Source organism: Pongo abelii, chromosome 6 (genome assembly GCF_028885655.2).
Source record: "Pongo abelii isolate AG06213 chromosome 6, NHGRI_mPonAbe1-v2.0_pri, whole genome shotgun sequence".
NCBI classification, from domain to species: Eukaryota; Metazoa; Chordata; class Mammalia; order Primates; family Hominidae; genus Pongo; species Pongo abelii.
In genome coordinates this window covers 44,903,076-44,925,666 of record NC_071991.2, presented here as the reverse complement: position 1 = coordinate 44,925,666, position 22,591 = coordinate 44,903,076, and the positions used below count along the sequence as shown (strand labels likewise).

The window sequence follows — 22,591 nt, the reverse complement described above, 5'->3', positions numbered from 1 at the left end:
TTTGCAACTTTTCTATAAATTTAACAGTCAACATATAATATAAAAACAAAACAAAACTACAAGGCTGGGCCTGGTGGCTCATGCCTGTAATCCCAGCACACTGGGAGGCCAAGGCAGAAGGATGGCTTGAACCCAGGAGTTTGAGACCAGTCTGAGCAACATAGTGAGATACTGTCTCTACAAAAAATAATACAGCAAAAAAATTAGCCAGGCATGGTGGTGCACGCCTATAGACCCAGCTACTCAGGAGGCTGAGATGGAAGGATCACTTGAGCCCAGGAGGTCAAGGCTGCAGTGAGCCATGATGGTGCCACTGCACTCCAGGCTGGGTGAGAGCAAGACCCTGTTTTCAAAATAAGAAGAAAAAAAGAAAACTACAAAAACAAAAACCAAAATAGTGTATGTATAGCAAAAGGTTTGTGTATGGAAACTGGGCTGCCAGGACATAGAATGTCTTTTCTGGCCAGGCGTGGTGGCTCACGCCTGTAATCCCAGCAGTTTGGGAGGCCAAGGCAGGGGGATCATGAGGTCGAGATCGAGACCATCCTGGCCAACATGGTGAAACCCCGTCTCTACTAAAAATGCAAAAATCACCTGGGCATGGTGATGTGCGCCTGTAGTCTCAGCTACAGCGGGGGCTGAGGCAGGAGAATTGCTTCAACCTGGGAGGCAGAGGTTGCAGTGAGCCAAGATCACGTCACTGCACTCTAGCCTGGCGACAGAGCAAGACTCTGTCTCAAAAAAAAAAAAAAAAGAATGTCTTTTCTTACTGAGTATTCATTTTTTTTCTCAACAACATTCTATTTTCTACTGGGAAACTGCATTCCCTTATTCTCGGTCTTTGTGATTTAGAGGGACACTAATTCCACCTCTGCCTCTATGGATAGCAAGTGACCTAGACTTGACCCGCTGAGCAACATCACATCTTCTTGGTCACAGTTGCAGATTCAGGGATGGACATGTGATTTAATCAGAACAAATGAGGTGCAATTACAAGACTCTTGTGAAACTGTTAAGAAGCCTGCCAGGTTGAGGCTGCAGTGAGCTATGATTGTGCTACTGTACCCTAGCCTGAGCGACACAGTAAGACCCTGCTTGAAAAAAAAAAAAAAAAAAAGCCAGAATCTCTCCTTTCCACTGGGGGGTTGATAAGAAGAGTTGTATTAATCTTATTGTCATCACGAGGTGAGAGGCTGCTGGAAAACGGGACCAAGACAGGAAAGAGCAGAAAAAAAGAGCACAGCCAAGGACTGACAGCATTACTTAAACTCCTTTACCCAGCCAGGCCCTGGACTTTTAAAATAAAGTATGTTTGTTCCATGAGGCCATTTAAGTTGGGTTTTCTGAATCTTACAACTTGACAGAATCCAGACTAAGACAAAAATCGCTAACTATAGTGAGGTAATGCAAAACCGTGAATTAGTATGAAACCATCAAAAAAATGTATTTGTTAGTGCATATAAAAATCTTTGGAGGCAGGGTGCAGTGGCTCATGCTTGTAATCCTAGCACTTTGGGAGGCTGAGGCAGGCGGATCACTTTATGTCGGGAGTTTGAGATGTGCCTAGGCAACATGGGGAAACCCCCGTCTCTACTAAAAATACAAAAATTAGCTGGGCATGGTCGTGCAAACTTGTAATCCCAACTACTTGGGAGGCTGAGGCGGGAGGATCGTTTGATCCGAGAGGTAGAGGTTGCAGTGAGCCAAGATCCCACCACTGCACTCCAGCATGGGCGACAGAGCAAGACTCCATCTCAAAAAACAAACAACAACAACAAAAAAAAAACAAAAAAACTTTGGAAAGACTAATCAGTTAACTGGATTGGGATTACAAGAGATTTTCACATTCTGCTCTACACATTTCTGAATTATTTGAATTTTTTAATAGGAGCATGTATTATTCATATTACCAGAAATAGCAAACATCAAGCTGAACTGCAGCTAAGGAGTGTCTGTGATAAAGAGAAAACTGTTTGATTATTAAACAAAAGACAATTGACTCCTCAGTTCTTTTAATTTGCCTTGTTCAATTAGTTACTTAACTTTATGAACCAAGTCATACACTGAGACCCTAAAGTTGTTTTTGTTTTGAATTAATGCCATATAGCTGAACGTGACAAACACTTTACTCATGGCAGTATACAGAAATTTTCAGGGAAGATTAAAAGGCATGAAAACAGCCGGTTGTGGTGGCTCACGCCTGTAATCCCAGCACTTTGGGAGGCCAATGCGGGCGGATCACTTGAGGTCAAGAGTTTGAGACCAGCCTGGCCAATATAGAGAAACCCCGTCTCTACTAAAAGTACAAAAATAAGCCCAGTGTGGTGGCGGGTACCTGTAATCCCAGCTACTCGGGAGGCTAAGACAGGAGAATCGCTTGAACCCTGGAGGCAGAGGTTGCAGTGAACCTAGATCGCACCACTGCACTCCAGCCTGGGTGACAAGAGTGAGACTGTCTCAAAAAAAAAATAAAAAAATAAATAAGACATGAAAACTTGACTCTTGATAGACAATTCTAGTAATATACAAACTGTTTTTACTTTGTTTCCCTACAGTCTTGAATTTGTTGTCCAACTCATTTTCTGGTTACGAATTTAAAATTACAGCATAGTGCCAATGTCTGAGATGTAATCTGTTATTGGTTTAAATTCAGGATTCATAATATAATATGGAGTCTGCTCACATATTCCATGGGCTCATGTAGTGATGTTAATTATGTTTCAGAAAAAAAGCATCATGGTCATCCATTCTCAACAGACACTGTTGAATTACAAAACTAGTCCTAATATGTAGAATGTCAGTCAACAATGAGAATTCCTTTATATCTACACATTATGAGAATATTTAGGTAAGTTACTTAATAAATCCTGATCCCAACTTAAAAAGCAACTTTTGCTGAGGCGGATGGATTGATTGAGTTCAGGAGTTTGACACCAGCCTGGACAACATAGGGAAACCCTGTCTCTATGAAAAAAAAAAAAAAAAAAAAAAGCAAAAACCTAAAAACCATCACCAACTAAAACCTAGTCAGGCATGATGGTGCACGACTGTGGTCCCAGCTACTCTGGAGAGTGAGGTAGGAGGATTTCTTGGACCGGGGAGGTCAAGGCTATACTGAACTATGTGCTTGCGCCACTGCACTCCAGCCTGGGTGACAGAGCAAGACCATCTCAAAAAATATATAGAATAATAACTTTTCCACCCCACAAAGATACTGGTCCAACAAGTTTATTAAAAAAATAAAATAAAATGGCCGGGCGCGGTAGCTCACGCCTGTAATCTCAGCACTTTGGGAGGCCAAGGCGGGTGGATCACGAGGTCAGGAGATTGAGATCACCCTGGCCAACATGGTGAAACCCTGTCTGTACTAAAAATACAAAAAAAAAAAAAAATTAGCTGGGCATGGTGGCCCTTGCCTGTAATCCCAGCTACTCAGGAGGCTTGAGGCAGGAGAATCGCTTGAACCAGGGAGTCGGAGGTTGCAGTGAGCCGAGATTGTGCCACCACACTGTAGCCTGGTGACAGAGTGAGACTCCGTCCCAAAACAGAAAAAACAAACAAACAAAAAACATTGGGCTGAGCACAGTAGCTCACGCCTGTAATCCCAGCACTCTCAGGGCCTGAGATGGGAGAATTGCTTGAGGCCAGGAGTTCGAGACCAGCCTGGGCAACATAACGAGATCCTGTCTCTATAAACAAAATTTTTAAAAAATCAGCCAGGTGTGGTGACATGCACCTGTAGTTCCAGCTACTATGGAGTCTGAGGGAGGACTGCTTGAGCCCAGGAGTTTGAGGCTGCAGTGAACTATGATGACACACACTACTCAACCGCTGCCGGGGTGACAGAATGAGCCTGTCTCTAAAAAAAATAAAATAGGCTGGGCACCGTGGCTCATGCCTGTAATCCCAGCACTTTGGGAAGTCAAGGCTGGTCAGGGGGAACACCTGAGGTCGGGAGTTTGAGACCAGCCTGACCAACATGGAGAAACCCCATCTGTACTAATACAAAAAAATTAGCCGTGCATGGTGGCGCATGCCTGTAATCCCAGCTACTCCAGAGGCTGAGGCAGGAGAATCGCTGGAACCCCAAGAAGCAGAGGTTGCGGTGAGCCGAGATCACGCCATTGCACTCGACTGGACAACAAGAGTGAAACTCTGTCTCAAAATAAATAAATAAATAAAATTAAAATAAATAAATAAATAAAAAACAACGTGTGCACAATTCTGTTAATCATTTACAACAAAGATCATAAACTGGTGACCTGGGGTTGGGATTCAGCTGATATGTGGTTTTGACGTACATTGTTTAAACAGTAACAAAAAATTAGTTTCAAATTGGGAGATTTTGAGTAAAAAAGCCCAAGTTTTGGGGAGTCTTTTGAAAAACTGAAAAATCTGGTGACACTACACTTTTACATTGGGTTTTAATTTTACTTTATTTTTGTGAGGCAGTCTCACTCTGTCACCCAAGCAGGAGTACAGTGGCTTGATCCTGGCTCACTGCAGCTTCAACCTCCCAGGCTCAAACAATCTTCCTGCCTCAGCCTCCCAAGTAGCTGGGACTAACGCGTGCACCACCACACCTGGCTGATTTTTGTATTTTTTGTAGAGATGAGGTCTCACTTTGTTGCCCAGGTTGGTCTTGAGCTTCTGGGCTCAAGCAGTCTGCTCGCCTTGACCTCCCAAGTGCTGGAATTAACAGGTGTGAGCCACCACACTTGGTCTACAAGCTCTGACTTGTAAGTAGAAGCTAAATAATGGCAACACGTGAACATAGAGTGTGGAATAATAGATACTAGAGAGTAGGAAGGGTGGGAGGGTGCTGAAGAATAAGAAATTACTTAGTGGATACGATGTACATTATTCAGGTGATGCTTATGCTAAAAGCCTAGACTTCACCACTACATAATATGTCCATGTAATAAAATTGCTCTTGTGGCCCTTAAATTTATACCAAAAAAAAAAAAATTAAAAAGTCATAGCCAAACCCAAGTTCACACAGGTTTTTTTCCTGCTGTCTTCTTTTATAGCTCTGTGTTTTATATTTAGGTCTATGATCCATTTGATGGTTTCTGTGAAAGGTGTAAGATGTGTCTTGATTCACTTTTTGCATATGGATGTCCAGTAGTTCCAGCAGTATTTGTTGAAAAGACTGTCCTTTCTCCATTGAATTGCCTTTGCTCCTTGATCAAAAATCAATTGATCTTTGACTAAGATCAATTTGTATTTGTGTGAGTCACACAAGTGTATTTGTGTGGGTCTATTTCTGGTCTCTTTATTTTGTTCCATCGATCTAGTTGTCTATTCTTTTGCCAATACCACATTGTCTTAGTTACTGTAGCTTTATAATAAATATTGAAGTCTGGTAGTGTCGGTCCCCCAACTCTGTACTCAATCAATACTGTGTTGCCTATTCTGAGTCCTTTACCTTTACAATTAAACTTTAGAATCAATTTGTCTATACCCACACAATAACTTGCTGGGATTTTGACTGGGACTGCGTTGAGTCTACAAATCCAGTTGAGAAGAACTTACATCTTGACAATATTGAATCTTCCTACCCATGTGCATGAAATACATTAAATTTCTTAATATTTTCTTTCTTTCACCAGTTCTGTAGTTTTCCTTATATAAGTCTTATACATATTTTCTTAGATTTATCCTTAAGCATTTCTTATTTTTTGGTGCCAAGGTAAATGGTATTAGGTTAATTTCAAATTCCAATTGTTTATTACTGGTATGTAGGAAAGCAATTTATTATTGTGTATTAGCCTTGTATCCTGCGACCTTGCTGTAATCACTTATTAGTTCCAGAAGTTTTTCCGTTTTCAATTCTCTGATTTTCTGCATAATCATGTCATTTTTGAGGAACAGTTTTATTTCTTCCTTCCCAATTTCTATACTCTTTATTTCCTTGTCTTATAGCGAGCATCTCAGTACAATATTGATAGGAGTGGTGACAGGACATCCTGACCTTTTTCCTGATCTTAGTGGGAAGAATCTAATTTCTTACCATTAAGTATGATGTTAGTTGTAGAATTTTGTAAATTAAAAAAAAAAAAAATCAAGTTGAGAAAGTTCCCTCCTGTTCCTAGCTTGCTGACAGTTTTTGTCATGAATGGGTATTGAATTTTGTCAAGTGCTTTTTTGTGGGTAGGCACCATGGCTCACACCCGTAACATCAGCACTTTGGGAAGCTGAAGTGGGAGGATCACTTGAGTCCAGGAGTTCAAGACAAGCCTGGGTGACATGGCCAAGTCCCATCTCTATAAAAAATACTAAAATTACCCAGGCGTGGTGATGTGCAACTATCGTCTCAGTTGCTCTGGAGGCTGAGGTGGGAGGATTGCCTTGAGCCCTGGAGGTGGAGATTGCAGTGAGCCAAAATCATGTCACTGCACTCCAGCCTGGGCAACAGAGTGAGACTCTGTCTCAAATTTTCTTTAAAAAAAGCTTTTTCTGGCCAGGCGCGGTGGCTCACGCCTGTAATCCCAGGGCTTTGGGAGGCTGAGGCGGGCGGATCACGAGGTCAGGAGATCGAGACCATCCTGGCTAACACAGTGAAACCCCCTCTCTACTAAAAATACAAAAAAATTAGCCGGGTGTGGTGGCGGGCACCTGTAGTCCCAGCTGCCCGGGAGGCTGAGGCAGGAGAATGGCGTGAACCCGGGAGGCAGAGCTTGCAGTGAGCCAAGACCGTGCCACTGCACTCCAACCTGGACAACAGAGCGAGACTCTGTCTCAAAAAAAAAAAATAAAAAAAATAAATAAAAAATAAAAATAAAAAAAGCTTTTTCACCATCTATTCATACGATAATGAGATTTTTCTTTTTTCGTCTATTGATGTGATGGATTACTTTGATTTTTGGATGCTAAACCTTAAATATCTAGAATAAATACCACTTGGTCATGGTATATAATTATTTTTATCATACTTTATTTTTGAGACAGGGCCTTGCTCTGTCCTCAGGGTGGAGTGCAGTGGCGTGAACACTGCTCATTGCAGCCTTGACCTCCTGGGCTCAAGCTATCCTTCTGCCTCAGCCTCCCATGTGGTCCTATCCAGCTGGGACCACAGGCGTGGACCACCATGCCTAGTTAATTTTTCGATTTTTTTGGTAGAGACAAGGTCTCACCTTGTTGCCCAGGCTGGTCTCCATCTCCTGGGCTCAACTGATTCTCCTACCTGGGCTTCCCAAAGTGCTGGGATTATAGCTGTGAGCCACTGTACCTGGCCAATATAATTCTTTTTATTTATTGCTGGATTCTATTTGGTAACACTTTATTGAGAACTTTTGCATCTATCGTCATGAGATATTGGTATGTATTTTTCCTTTCTTGTAATGTTTTTGTCTGACTTTGGTATTAGGGTGATGCTGGCATCACAGTATGAGTTAGGAGGTCAGAGTAAATTTTTTATTATAAAATATTTCAAAGAAGAGAAAATAAATATACGTGTATTCCATGGTGAGGTTTAATAAATTTTAACATTTTCCAAATTTGGTTGACTTGAAATACATACCCACTCACACATCCAAGTCCATCTGAAGCTTGTATCTCCCCAAACCCACCCCAAAATAATTACTATATCTAAAGCATTTGTTACCTTCATTTGTATTTACACTATGACCTTATATTTACCATTTATAGAGAGTACAGCATATTGTTTTGCAGACTTTCAAATTTGACGTAAAGAATATCACATAAATTTTGCTTTGGCTTTTGTTTGCACACAATTTTAGATTTATTCATGTTGTATCAAATGGCTCTAATTTAATCAACTATCTTGTTATACTGTGCAAATATGCAACTTATTTATCCTTTCTCCTATAGTCATTTAGATTGTTGCCAATCTTTTAACTGTAAAACTTTTTTTCTTTTTTGAGACAGGATCTCCCTGTGTTGCCCAGGCTGGAGTGCAGTGGTGAGATCTTGGCTCACTGCAACTTTCACTTCCTGGGCTCAAGCAATTCTCCTGCCTCAGCCTCCCAAGTAGCTGGGATACAGGCACATGCCACCATGCCTGTCTAATTTTTGTATTTTTAGTAGAGACGGGGTTTCACCATGTTGGGCAGGCTGGTCTCAAACTCCTGACCTCATGATCTGCCCGCCTCGGCCTCCCAAAGTGCTGGGATTACAGGTGTGAGCCACCGCGCCCAGCCTCAATTATGGTTTTTAATGAATTTGAACAAATATAAATATCTGCGAAGAGTTAGCCCTAATTAAATAAAGCCGATTTTCTTTTTTTTTATTTTTATTTTGAGACGGAGTCTTGCTCTGTCACCCAGGCTGGAGTGCAGTGGCGTGATCTTGACTCACTGCAACCTCTGCCTCCCGGGTTTATGCCATTCTCCTGCCTCAGCCTCCCGACTAGCTGGGACTACAGGCGCCTGCCACCATGCCCGTCTATTTTTTTTTTTATTTTTAGTAGAGATGGGGTTTCACTGTGTTAGCCAGGATGGGTTAAAGCCAATTTTCAAATGTATTGTCCTACGCTACTTTTTGGAGACATTTACTTCTATATACCTACTTATATCTAAGTATATGTTCTGCTTTTAAGAGTACTGTAGGCCGGCAACAGTGGCTTACACCTGTAATCTCAGCACTTTGGGAGGCTGAGGTGGGCAGATCACGAGGTCAGGAGTTCGAGAACAGCCTTGCCAACATGGTGAAACCCCATCTCTACCAAATATAAAAAATTAGCCAGGTGTGGTGGTGCATGCCTGTTGTCCCAGTTACTCGGGAGGCTGAGGCAGGAGAATTGCTTGAACCTGGGAGGTGGAGGTTGCAGTGAGGCGAGATCACGCCACTGCACTGCAGCCTGGGCGACAGGGCAAGACTCTGTCTCAAAAAACAAACAAAAAACAGTATTGTATATGAGCTGGGTGTAGTGTCACACACTTGTAATCCCAGCTACTTGGAAGGCTGAGGCAGGAGTTGGAGACCAGCCTGGGCAACACAGCAGGATCGGTCTCAAAAAAAAAAAAAAGTATGGTATTTTATCAAACTAAGACATGTATTTAACATCTCTGAAATTAAGATGTATCTTATAATCAATGACATGTCACAGCTTAACTAGCAGTATTTTTACTAAGTGGCATATAAAGTAACAGTGAATCTGAAAGCATCTTAAATTAGATGATAAATTATGGAAATTATGAGCAAAATAAGAGGTAATTCAGGCTGGGTGCACTGGCTCACCCATGTAAGCCCAGCACTTTGGGAGGCTGAGGTGAGCTGTTCGAAACCAGCCTGGCCAACATGGCGAAACTCCATCTCTACTAAAAATACAAAAATTAGCCAGGTGTGGTGGCTTACACCTGTAATCCCATCTACTCAGGAGGCTAAGGCAGGAGAACTGCTTGAACCCAGGAGGCGGAGGTTGCAGTGAGCCAAGATCACACCACTGCACTCCAGCCTGGGCAACACAGCAAGACTCTTGTCACCAAAAAAAAAAAAAAAAAAGTCATTAGGAAGTTCAGGGCTTATATAAGGTGTACAGATGACTACTATGTATTTTATTTTTCCAGACTAGTCAAGTGCAGCAGTGAGAAGCGGGGGGAAGAATAGAACAAGGAGTTCGATCTGTAACTGATTATGAACAATCAATTAAGATAACTCACTACCTTCCGACCAGCCGATTGTGTGTCTTATTTACAGTAAAAACTACAACATATTTCTGTTAACTTAAACCTAAGTATATGGTAGGAATGAATGAAACTGAGAAATGGTTGAGTGACAATAGCAGGAGACTTTGGCCTACGTAAAACAATTAATATGGAATTTATAGAGCCTAATAATAAATGTACTGGCAAGGGTTAATGAAAATGTTTCTCTTAAGAATCTGAAAATGTTTCAGAAAATATAAATTCATGAACTTACTTCTAACATGTTTTTAACTTGAAGATGTAATGTTAGTATGTCAGAAGTAAACATGAAACTTTTAACTTCCTCCTCCTTGAAATCATGCAAACTATGCTACTGAGACAGGAATTGAGATATCTTCATCAGGCTCTTTATAATTATCAAGAATGGTGGAGGGCCGGGCGTGGTGGCTCACGCCTGTAATCCCAGCACTTTGGGAGGCTGAGGCCGGGCAGATCATGAGGTCAGGAGATTGAGACCATCCTGGCTAACACGGTGAAACCCTGTCTCTACTAAAAATACAAAAAATTAGCTGGGTGTGGTGGCACATGCCTGTAGTCCCAGCTACTCGGGAGGCTGAGGCAGGAGAATTGCTTGAACTTGGGAGGCGGAGGTTGTAGTGAGCTGAGATCGTGCCACTGCACTCCAGCATGGGTGACAGAACAAGACTTCGTCTCAAAAAAAACAAAAAAAGAATGGTGGAAATACAGAGTTTGCTTCACAGGAGATTCACCAAAACTAATCATGCTTTTTTACTCATCTTGAATATTTTAATTATTAGGTAGATGAGGCAAAGAGCCTTACCATTTGCTTTTTGCCTGAAAATAAGGTATCTTTTCCTCATGTTAAACTCATGCTCTTTGCTTTCCTTTCACACAATGCACCCACAGAAGAAATGATTTTTTGAATAGTCCAGAAACAAAAAGGCAAGGTCACTGAACACTTTCATCATTATTTCCCAACTTGATAATACATCTGAATTCTGAACATCTCCACACGGGCCAATATAACTTTTTTTTTTTTTTTTTTGAGATGAAGTCTCACTCACTCTGTCACCCAGGCTGGAGTGCAGTGGCACTATCTCGGCTCACTGCAACCTCTGCCTCCTGGGTTCAAGTGATTCTTCTGCCTCCCCAGTAGCTGGTATTACAGGTGTGCACCACCATGCCCAGCTTATTTTTGTATTTTTAGTAGAGATGAGGCTTTACCATATTGGCCAGGCTGGTCTCGAACTCCGAACCTCAAGTGATCTGCCCACTTGGGCTCCCAAAGTGCTGGGATTACAGGTGTGAGCCATGGTGCCTGGCCTATAACTCATTTTTAACACCACACTTTACCCACAATGAAAATACATTAACTTCCATCATATTCTCTTAATTATGGCAGTCAGAAGTTGGCTAAGGGGCCAAGCGTGGTGGCTCACACCTGTAATTTCAGCACTTTGGGAGGCTAAGGCTGGAGGACCCCTTAAGCCTAAGACTTAGAGACCAGCCTGGGTAATAAAGGGAGGCCCCTATAGGGAGACCCCCTAACTCTTTGAAAAAAAAAAAGTCTGTTAATGTTCAAAGGGAAGGGACGTAACTCCACATCTTGATAAGGGTAGGGGCAAGGTTCTAGAAGGGTATGAGACTTTAAATATTGTTGGCGTCATTTCTGGAAAACACAACTTGCCATAGGTTTCTTTTGTAAAATGGGAGAACAGTGATTACCAAAAGGCAGCAGGGAAAAAGAACTGGCATGATCCCTTGATCATGGATATGTTTTTATGTACGTCAATTTTAATAAAGAATTTACATGGTCACTGGAATCTGAATTTGCATTCCCTTAAAGCTATTTATGCCTGCATATCCCTTAGAAAGTTTAATATTCCCAGGAGTATGTGGACCCTTGTTTGAAGACTCTACTATAGACTACACTTCCATCTTTTATGCATATGAATTTTTAAGATGTATACTTAATTGTAAGTTTTTCTAAAAAGTTATTTAGCATTTTTATGAAGGTAAAATGTGTATCCTAGAACATTAAAAAACAATCCCTTTCATTTTAAAGAATAATTAATTCCTTTTACTCAGCTAAATAAAAATAGAGTAACGGTAACAAACCAAATGACCAATGCCGCAAGAATTCGGATAACTGAATACACTACTTACAGTGTATGCATCTTTCCTGAGGACAAACATTTTTCTTAAAAAACTCAGGCCAGGCCTCTAGAAGTAGATGTTGGGAAGCGTTAGCAAGAAATTTTACCTTTGTTTTATGTTATACTTATAGTGAAATAAAATGTACGTAGACCATTAGAAGAGTTACAGTTTGAATGTCTTCCACATATGATATAAATACACTGGCAAAAAATCCTAACTTCTGTTTTCATCTTTACTAATAACCCAATGATCTAAGAGATGCTTCAGTAAATTATCTCCAAATGTCATTTCCTAAAGACAACCTTTCTTACCTATAAAGTTCAATAAAGTATTTAAAAAAGTATTCCCTTTGCTTTAATTTCCATTATACATCATGACCTCAACATATCTGGAAAGACATAATGTTGGGAATAAGGACTTTTTCTTTAAAATACTGGGGAAAAATTACTAAGTTATCCCTTGTATATACAGGGTGTAGGTAGAACAATATAGTAGTTACAATCAGAATTTCTACATCCATTTATCACTTAAGTACCTACTATCTTGCAGACACTATTCTAAAAACTGAGGAAATGGGGGTAAATGAGAAAGAAAGTAACAGCTACCACTTATTGAGTGCTTACTATGTGCCAGGCTCTGGCTTAAGAGTTTCATACATAAATTCATTTAATCCTCCAACACAACACCTCTATGACACAGGTACTATTAATTTCCTCATCTTACGTATGAGAAAATTGAGGCATAGAGAAGTGAACTCATCCAGCTAGTAACTTGTAGAGACAGCATTTCCAAAATCCTGGCTTTCATGGAGCTTTTATTAATCTAAAAGCCTTCCATTCTTATTTTCTAGTCTCTGTGAAATACCTAATGAACAAATTTCTGTGGGTATGGTTCAAATAGGAGGTGTGACCATTTTGTTTTTACACGTTTCTTTCTGGGAATGTTGAAACAAAAGTTTTACTAGCTCTATCTTCGTATTTTGTAACTTCAAAATGCCTAGAGTCTGTGTTACATGTTAAAACACCTGATTTTGGCCGGGCATGGTGGCTCACACCTGTAAACTCAGCACTTTGGGAGGCTGAGATGGGTGGATCATTTGAGATCAGGAGTTTGAGACCAGCCTGGTCAACATGGTGAAACTAAAAATACTAAAAATACATGTTCTGGGCCAGGCATGGTGGCTCATGCCTGAAATCCCAGCACTTTGGGAAGCCAAGGTAGGGGATCACTTGAGACCAGGAGTTCGATCGAGACCAGCCTGGCCAACATGGTGAAACCCCATCTCTACTCAAAATACAAAAATTAGCCAGGCGCGCGCCTGTATTCCCAGCTACTCAGGAGGTTGAGGCGGGAGACTTGTATGAACCCGGGAGGCGGACGTTGCAGTGAGCCAAGATTGCGCCACTGCACTCCAGCGTGGGCAACAGAGTAAGACCCTGTTTCAAAAACAAAACAAAACAAACAAACAAAAAAAAACAAAACATGGTCTCTACTAAAACTACAAAAATTAGCCAGGCATGGTGACATGCGCCTGTAGTCCCAGCTACTCAGGAGCTGGAGGTTGCAGTGAGCCAAGATTGCACCACTGCACTCCAGCCTGGGCGACAGAGACTACATCTCAAAAAACAAACAAAAAAAAACCACTTGATTTTTAAAAAATAGTTGGGGTAACAATTGTTCCATATTTTTCTCTCCAGAACTATAGGTATATATACATAGCATCCCTTAATTTGGAAAACCACTTCTCTACTCCAGGTAGGCCCAGTGGTGTTCAAGGTCACAGAATCCTGTCTCATTATGGTGATGTGTCCATGATTCAAGTTAATTAGGTTTCACTGTGGCCTTGGCCACAGTTAATTGGTTCAATAATACAGAAACATGATCTAAGTATGGCAAATTTGTCTTCTCTTGGATTGATGGAGATGAGAGATGTTCTTTTTGCAATGGAAGTGATTTGAGGCTGCTGGTAGCTATCTTCTTTGGCCTTAAGAGAAACTAACTCCATAATGCTAAGAGGTATAGAGAAATTCAGATAGAACACTTTGATTTAGCTATGCATGGTCTATTCTTGCCTTTTCCAGTTAAATGAGTATAAAGTTATGCTTAAGTGGGTTTCTGGGCTTCAAGTTTTAATGCATTTTAACAGAAGCATTAGATAAAATCAGTATGAACAGAACTCTGTTATTCTCATCCTCATTATTTATGAACAAATACAGAGCTGTCTACAGCTCAAAGGATGGTTTATCTATTTCATTTTCAAAAATAATTTGCAAAACATTTACCTATGAACTCTAAGTGATTACAAAGCATTACTGTAGTAAGTCTACTTCTTTATCATACCACAAAACCACAATAGCTAGAAGACAAAATGTTTTATTTTAAAACATTGAAAAAACATTAAAAGACACATGTCCATTATGTAACCAGGAATGTTAAATATATCTCTAAAATGTGGTAGGTACTTCCAGAACTAAATGTTGTAAGTTATCCTACTTTTTTCTCTAATATCAACCATACCTGATACGATGAAAAATAACAAAAAGACCTTACTAATTATCCAATCAAAGTTATCATCTTTGGGTAAATTTATATCAACACAACTTAAAATTTTGTCCAAGATGTTCCTGACACATGAAGCTTCCAGTTGAATTTCAGAAATGTTAACAAAAGTATCTTCCTTTTTTGCCTGTGAATGTTTGAGTATTGCTGTATTGTTGGCTTATATCCACTACAGATACTGGTTCTAGGCCAGCCCAAGGATCTTCAAGCATTGAAGGCTTGAAATAATTTTCCAACTCATTAGACATTCTTTTTTCTCTAACACGCCCTGATCCAAATGGTGTAGATGTCCTTGGAGAACCCTTTAGAAAAAAAATCAGTTAAAAAAACACTTAGTAAAGATAATTGGTACTTCTTCCTTTAGCTACAGGTTAGCGGGAATCACATTGCTGCTTAAAAGTTGTGACTTGAACCTAAATATGTTCAATTACAAAGTCCATGCTTCCTTTAATCAAGTGTTTCTATTTTTTAAAAAAAGTACTTAAAGCAATTTGTTATTCTCATTTATTTATAATTCCATGACCACTGTCATCTCAAATACTTTTGTGTCTAATGTAACTTTGCAGTAATTAAATACAAGCAGTGATGAAATCAAGTCATTATATTCAATCTTCCCTCGAAATTTTCACTTTTTTCAGGAGAAAACAATACTATAGTTTTAAAGTTTCTAGAACCTTTCTAGCTCATGAACATTTTCTTTACTCCTTAGCTCCAGGCTCAAAAGGGGTAGGGGGTTGGTGTAGAATACAGCAAGTTGGAAAACCACGTAGTTGCAACTTGTAAACCACAGAAATCCCAGACATGCTAGAGATACTCCCTCTGTCTTTTGTATTTACTCTCACTAAAGGAATGGAAAACTTCCACTACCACCGATTTTCTTTCCAGGGAAGTTGGAGCAGAAGCCAGTGTAGCTCGAAAGAAAGATTTAAAAAAAAAAAGAAAAAGAAAAAGAACGATTTCCTGAAAACGTTGCCAAGGCCCTTGGCAAACAGGAGGAAATGGAGAATTAGGAAAATCTGTGTACGGGTGGCAGTGTACTGGTTAAAAGCACGAGGGCTCGAAAACAGAACGTACGGCTCTGCCACTGTTTCGGGTAATCTTCCGAAAGTTACTCAACTTCTCTAAGCCTCAGTTCGCTCATCTGCAAAATTGGGCTAACAATAGTACCTCAGAGAGGATTAGACAAAATAATCCACGTAAAGGGAATATTAGTACCGTGCCTGCCATACAGTAAGAGCTCGGCAAACGCTGGCTATTATTATTACCTGGGGGTGGGTCTGCTGCTGCCCTGGGGAGTAGCCGAATTGCTGCTGGGACCCCGCGGGGGACCTGGAGTAGGAGCCAGGGTAGCCGCCAGGGGACGGAGACCCGAACCGGCCCCCTGGGAAGCTGCCGCCGTGTCGCGGAGAGTGACTGCTCCCGTAAGGCCTAGACCGGGGCCCGTACGGCGGCGTGTGGTGCGGACTCCCGTACCCGTCTCGAGGGGAGGGCGGCCGTGGTCCGCCCCCGCCCGGGGTTCCCCGGAAGCTGCTTCCGCTACCCCAACCTCCTCCACCCGGACCAGGGTAAGGAGGAGTCGGGGGCCGAAAATTCTGTCGCTGCATATCAGGAGCCAAAGCCGAAAACCTCGCAGCCGCGTTCTCTCACCGGAACTGTATCAACCGGCCCTCCGCAGAGAACTGCTAGTCCTTTACCAAAACAGTCCTCCGACCGCAGCCACCCTACGACACATCAGTTCCGGCATCACAAAGGTTCCGCCAGGAGCGGTAGGATTACCTAAATTACTGATTTGGCGAGAGACTCAGTGGATTTAAGTGAAAAGAGGAAGAAAAGGACACAGGAAAGGAGGGACACCCAAACCCAGCAACAACTTTTCCAGTCTGGGTGCCCTTGGTCTGACCGACAGATGAGAAGCTGGCCCCGCGAGCGACTGGGAGTGCTCCGCCCCGCCCGGCGGGGGCGGGGTCTGCGGCGTCCGTGGGCGCCCCCCAGTGGCGGCGGGTGGCGCCGCACGGAGTTCGCCGCTTGCACCGGGACCGATGCCATCTGAGACGCAAGCGATGCTGGCGACGCTGGCGAGGGTGGCAGCTCTGCGCAGAACCTGCCTCTTCTCCGGCCGGGGCGGCGGGAGGGGGCTGTGGACTGGCCGCCCGCAGTCAGGTACCCTCCGAGATTCGGTCTGGGCGGCTAAAGGGACCCCTGCCCCAGCTTGCCTCCTGGGGCGCCCTGAGGAGAGCAGTCGGGGTCTGAAGTCTCTGCTGACCCCGCAGCGGTGGCTTTGCTTGTCTCCCTGCAACCCCGCTCCGTGGGCCTGCGGCCGGCCTGCCCCACTCTGGCCGCCCGGGGTCGCCTCTGCCCCGCGCGTTGTTGTGACCGAGGGCTCCGTGCGCGGTGAGGTCCGGCTCCTGCGCGTCCCGCGGCTCGCGTTTGGGGCCTCTTTATTCCTGTGCTTTCGTCCGCCAAGTTTAAGTAACTTCGAAAATGCACACCCAGCCACATTTCAGAAAGGACTTTAGCCCGCTGCTTTGAATAACTTCACACTTCATGTACAATAAAAGGCGCCCTTGTACAGTTACGTGTCGCAGAATTTTATTTAGAGGATGAAATTCAGCTTTACTACAGTGTTATAGAACTTTCTTTACTCCCTCTGAATTTGGGAATGGTAATCCACTATGAATCTTTTTTTTTTTTCCTTGTTTCTTTTTTTTTTGAGACGGAGTCTCGCTCTCTCGCCCAGGCTGGACTGCAGTGGCGCGATCTCGGCTCACTGCAACCTCCCCCTCCCGTGTTCAGATTTTCCTGCTTCAGCCTTCCGAGTAGCTGAGATTATAGGCATGCGCCACCACGCCCAACTAATTTTTGTATTTTTAGTAGAGGCGGGGTTTCGCCATATTGGCCAGGCTGGTCTCGAATTCCTGACCTCAAGTTATCCTCCCGTCTCGGCCTCCCAAAGTGTTGAGATTACAGACGTAACCTCTATGATTACGCGCGCAGCCCACTATGAATCTTGAAATTAGTTGCAAGATGCAGGATTTTTTTTTTTTTTGAGACAGTGTCTCACTCTGTCGCCCAGGCTGGAGTGCAGTGGCTCGATCTTGGCTCACCACAACCTCTGCCTCCCGGGTTCAAGCGATTCTACTGCCTCAGCTTTCTAGAGTAGCCGAGATTACAGGCATGTGCCACATGCCCGGCTAATTTTTTTGTATTTTTAGTAAAGACGGGTTTCACTATGTTGGCCAGGCTGGTCTCGAATTCCTGGGCTCAGGTGATCTGCCTGCCTCGGCCTCCCAAAGTGCTGGGATTTCATGCGTGAGCCACCGCGCCCGGCGTAGGATACAGAATCTTAAAAGAGCTTTAGGACTCATTAAATCATAGCCTAATGGGTAGCCTGGACCTGTGATTTCCATTCACCCTCTTGTAGCTGCTACTCCTCGCTGTCTCTTTGACATGTTCTGTGACATCCCAAGCTGACGAGTGTGGTATCTTCTCAGCTTCTATCCTCCTTGATGAATGGAGACACACACACAGAGTTTTTTTGTTGGTTTATTCTGTGGAAATTCAATTCACTACATTTCGTTTCTTCTGTAGATACAAGTGATAGAGTTAATCAAGGTAGCATATTGCCGTTAAGGCTTAGTGATACAATTAAGGTCTGAGGACTCCAGCCTATCCACTTTATTATATACAGTAGTTCTGTCCTGGCCAAAAATTCACCTTTCTGGACATTGTCTTTAGTGTTTAACTTAATGCTTGGGAATTGCTCATTTGAATATTTATTGAATAAAATGACCTAGGTGGGACGATTGCTTGAGCCCAGGAGTTGAAGACCAGCCTGGGCAACATCTTGAAGCCCCATTTCTACCAAAAGTACAAAAAAATTAGCTGGGCTTGGTGGCGTGTGCCTGTAGTCCCAGCTGCTTGGGAGGCTGAGGTGGGAGGATGGCTTGAGTCCTAGGAGGTCGAAGCTGCAGTGATCCGCTATTGTGCCACTGCACTCCAGCCTGGGTAACAGAGCGAGACCCTATCATGCCCCCCCAACCCACTGGAAAAAAAAAGGTTTACATACATCACATAGGTAATTTTCACCTTTTAGATCATCAGCCAGTCTACTCAGGGGAGGCGGCAGAAAAGTGAGAGTGGTGGGGACCAAAATTAACTTTATTATTATTATTATGGAGATGGGTTGGTCTCACTCTGTCACCGAGGCTGGAGTGCGGTGGTGAGATCACAGATCACTGCATCCTCGACCTCCTGGGCTCAAGTGATCTTCCCACGTCAGTCTCCCAAGTAGCTGGGACTACAGGCTCATGCTACCATGCCTGGCTAATTTTTTTATTTCTTTATTTTTTGTAGAGACAGGGTCTTGCTGTGTTTCCCAGAACTCCCCAACTCAAGCGTTCCTCTCTCCTGCCTTGGCCTCCCAAAACTCTGCAATTAAATGGTGTGGTGAGCCACCATGCCCAACCAACAAATTAATTTAATAGTAAACAGTTTAATTAATGGACGCCTAATGAGTATATAGATCTTTATTCCATCAACCCATTTATCTGTATAACTTCAATCTAACTAAAGTTCACTAAAATTTATTAAAATTCAAAAGCCATGCTCTTTTTAAGCTTCTAGTAGTACATTTTGTAGCAAGATAAAACTGACCAATAAAAAAATTTGAGTTGTGTTTTTCTGTCTTATAGCAGTATACTCTCTCTCTATATATTTTTTATTTATTTAAGTATTGAGATATGTCTTGCTCTTTCATCCAGGCTGGAGTGCAGTGGCGCAATCCCAGTTCACTGCAACCTCTGCCTCCCTGGGCTCAAGCAATCCTTCCACCTCAGCCTCCCAAGTAGCTGAAACCAGAGGTGTGTGCCACCATGCCTGGCTAATTTTTGTATTTTTTGAAGACATGGGGTTTTGCCATGTTGCCCACACTGGTCTTTAACTCCTCGGCTCACACAACCAGCCACCTGGGCCTCTCAAAGTGCTGGGATTACAGGCATGAGCCCCCTGTGCCCCAGCCAGTTATGATTTTTTTTTTTGGCATATATTCATGGGGGTACAAGTGCAGTTTTGCTACATTGATATAGTGTATTGGGGTGAAGTCAGGGCCTTCAGTGCATCCATCACTGGCACAACACACATTGTACCCAGCAAGCAACCTCCTGTAGTCCATCCCCTTCCCTCTACATCCCCAAACCTCCAAGTCTCCATTGCCCTTCACTCCACACTCTGCTTCCATATGTACGCATTATTTAGCAGCAACTTATAAGGGAGAACAGGCAATATTTGTTTTTCTGTGCCTGAGTGATTCCACTTAAGATAATAGCCTCCAGTTCTATCCATGTTGCTGCAAAAGACATAATTTCATTCTTTTTTATGGCTGAATAGTATTCCATTTTGTATATATAACATATTTTGTTTATTTAGTGCTCCGTTGATGGGGATTTAGGTTGATTTCATATCTTTGCTTTTATGAATAGTGCTGTGATAAACATATTAGTGCAGATATCTTTTTGATATAATGATTTCTTTTCCTTTGGGTAGATGCACAGTAGTGGGATTGCTGCATCTTCCAGTAGTTCTATTTTTAGTTCTGTGAGAAATCTCCATACTGTTTTCCATAGAAGTTGCACTGATTTACATTCCCACCAACAGTGTATGAGTTCCCTTTTCTCAGCTTCCTCACCAACATCCTGTGACTTTTTTGTCTTTTTAATAGCCATTCTGATGTGTATAAGATGATATCTCATTGTGGTTTTTAATTTGTATTTATCTGATGATTGGTGATGTTGAACATTTTAAAAAAATTTTACTCATGGCAGTACACAGAAATTTTCAGGGAAGATTGAAAGGCATGAAAACATGACTCTTAATAGACAATTCTAGCAATATACAAACTATTTTTACTTTGTTTCCCTAGAGTCTTGAATTTTTTGTTCAACTCATTTTCTGGTTATGAATTTAAAATGATTACAGCATACTGCCAATGTTTGAGAAGAAATCTGTTATTGGATTAAGTTTAGGAATCAGGCTGGGCGTGGTGGCTCATGCCTGTAATCCTACCACTTTGGGAGGCTGAGGTGGGTGGATACCAGAGGTCAGGAGTGAGCCGAGATTGCGCCATTGTACTCCAGCCTGGGCGACAACAGCAAAACTCTGGCTCAAAATAAATAAATAAATAAATAAATAAATAAATAAATAAATAAAATAAATAAATCCAGGATTCATAATATTAATTAATTTATTTATTTTTGAAACAAAGTCTTGTTCTGTCACCCAGGCTGGAGTTCGGTGGCAAGATCTCAGCTCACTGCAACCTCCACCTCCCGGGTTCAAGGATTGTTCTGCATCAGCCTCCAGAGTAGCTGGGACTACAGGTGTGTGCCACCACGCCTGGCTAATTTTTGTATTTTTAGCAGAGACGAGGGTTTCACCATGTTGGCCAGGCTTGTCTCAAACTCCTGACCTCAGCTGATCCACTCACCTCAGCCTTCCAAAGTGCTGGGATTACAGGTGTGAGCCACTGTGCCTGGCTGATGGTGAACATTTTTGATATGCTTGTTTGTCTTTTGAAAAATGCCTACTCATGTCCTTAGCCCATTTGTTAATGGGATTATTTGTTTTTTGTTGTTGAGTTGTTTGAGTTGCTTGCAAATTCTGGATATTAGTCCCCTGTTGGATATGTAGTTTGCAGATATTTTCTTCCATTCCTCAGGTTATCCGTTCACTCTGCTGATCATTTCTTTTGCTATGCAGAAGCTTTTCAGTTTAATTAAGTTCCATTTGCCTATTTTTGTTTTTGTTGCCTGTGCTTTTGAGGTCTCAGTCATGAATTCTTTGCCTAGATCAATGTCTAGAAGAGTTTCCCCTAGGTTTTCTTCAGTATTTTTAGAGTTTCATCCTTACATTCAAGTCTTTAATCCATCTTGAATTTCTTTTTTTTTTTGAGATGGAGTTTCGCTTTTGTTGTCCAGGCTGGAGTGCAATGGCGCGATCTCGGCTCACTGCAGCCTCCGCCTCCCAGGTTCAAGCGATTCTCCTACCTTATCCTCCCAAGTAGCTGGGATTACAGGCATGCGCCACCACACCCGGTGAATTTTTTGTGTGTTTAGTAGAGACAGGGTTTCTCCATGTTGGTCAGGCTGGTCTCAAACTCTCGACCTCAGTTGATCTGCCTGCCTAGGCCTCCCAAAGTGCTGGGATTATAGGTGTGAGCCACCGTGCCCAGCCAAATTGATTTTTTTATATGGTGAAATACAGGGATCCAGTTTCATTCTTCTGCATATGGCAATCCAATTTTCCCAGCACCTTTTACTGAAAAGGGTATCCTTTCCCCAGTAAATGTTGTCGACTTTGTCAAAAATCAGTTGGCTGTAAGTATGTGGGTTTATTTCTGGGTTCTCTAAGCTGTTCCATGGATCTATGTGTCTATTTATTTATTTATTGAGGTAGAGTCTTGCTCTGTTGCCCAGGCTGGAGTGCAGTTGTGCAATCTCGGTTCATTGCAACCTCCGCCCCCCGGGTTCAAGTGATTGTCCTGCTTCAGCCTCCTGAGTAGCTGGGATTACAGGCGCACGCCACCACACCTGGCTAATTTTTGTATTTTTAGTAGAGACGGGGTTTCACCATGTTGGTAAAGCTGGTCTTGAACTCCTGACCTCGTGATCTGCCTGTCTTGGCCTCCCAAAGTGCTGGGATTACAGGCATGAGCCACTGCACCTGGCCCTATGTGTCTGTTTTTATAGACACTATGAGTATTATGCTGTTTTGGCTACTATAGCCTTGTAGTATATTTTGAAGTCAGAAAATGTGGTATCACCAGCTTTGTTCTTTTTACTTGGTATATTTTTGGTTATTTGGGCTCATTTTTAGTTCCGTATGAACTTTAGAATTGTTTTTTCTAATTCTGTGAAAAAATGATGTTAATAGAAATTGCATTGAACCTGCAGATTGCTTTGGGTACAATGGTCATTTTAACCACATTAATTCTTTCAACCTATGTGCATGGGGTGTTTTTCCATTTGTTTGTTTCATCTCTAGTTTCTTTCATCAGTGTTTTGTAGTTTTCCTTGTAGATTTCTTTCACCTTCTTGGTTAAATATATTCCTAGGTATTTTATTTTTTTGTAGCTATCATAAATGGGACTGCCTTCTTGGTTTCGTCCTTGGGTAGAACATTATTGGTCAACAGAAATCCTAGTGATTTCTTTTCCTTTTTTTTTTTTGAGACAGTCTTGCTCTACTACCCAT

At 42.3% G+C, this 22,591-nt stretch overlaps 2 protein-coding genes across 18 annotated transcripts in view; one reads left to right on the top strand and one right to left on the bottom strand.

Moving 5' to 3' along the window:
• Positions 1 to 14,143: 14,143 nt before the first annotated feature.
• On the bottom strand, positions 14,144 to 15,949 carry MPLKIP (M-phase specific PLK1 interacting protein). The gene is made up of 2 exons (XM_002818029.4): positions 15,611 to 15,949; positions 14,144 to 14,647 (listed from the first exon to the last, which is right to left on the bottom strand). Exons 1-2 carry the CDS (start codon positions 15,947 to 15,949, stop codon positions 14,447 to 14,449), a joined length of 540 nt encoding a protein of 179 aa, XP_002818075.1. The 3' UTR covers positions 14,144 to 14,446.
• A 372-nt stretch (positions 15,950 to 16,321) lies between these two features.
• Positions 16,322 to 22,591, top strand: part of SUGCT (succinyl-CoA:glutarate-CoA transferase) — a 735,129-nt gene continuing 728,859 nt past the window's right edge. For 16 of the 17 annotated variants that reach the window (XM_063725726.1, XM_054560560.2, XM_002818027.5 and 13 more), the window contains exon 1: positions 16,322 to 16,505. In XM_063725726.1, coding sequence (XP_063581796.1) covers positions 16,385 to 16,505 — 121 coding nt within the window. In that variant the 5' untranslated portion in view covers positions 16,322 to 16,384. The remainder of the gene's footprint in view (positions 16,506 to 22,591) is intronic. The other variant, XM_024250215.3, reaches the window with a different exon arrangement.

Excerpts from the sequence above, each read along its gene's own strand:
- MPLKIP (XM_002818029.4), bottom strand. The coding sequence starts at position 15,949 with ATGCAGCGACAGAATTTTCGGCCCCCGACTCCTCCTTACCCTGGTCCG. Across the intron at positions 14,648-15,610 it reads AGCAGCAGACCCACCCCCAG|GGTTCTCCAAGGACATCTAC; the intron begins GTAATAATAATA and ends TTTTTTCTAAAG.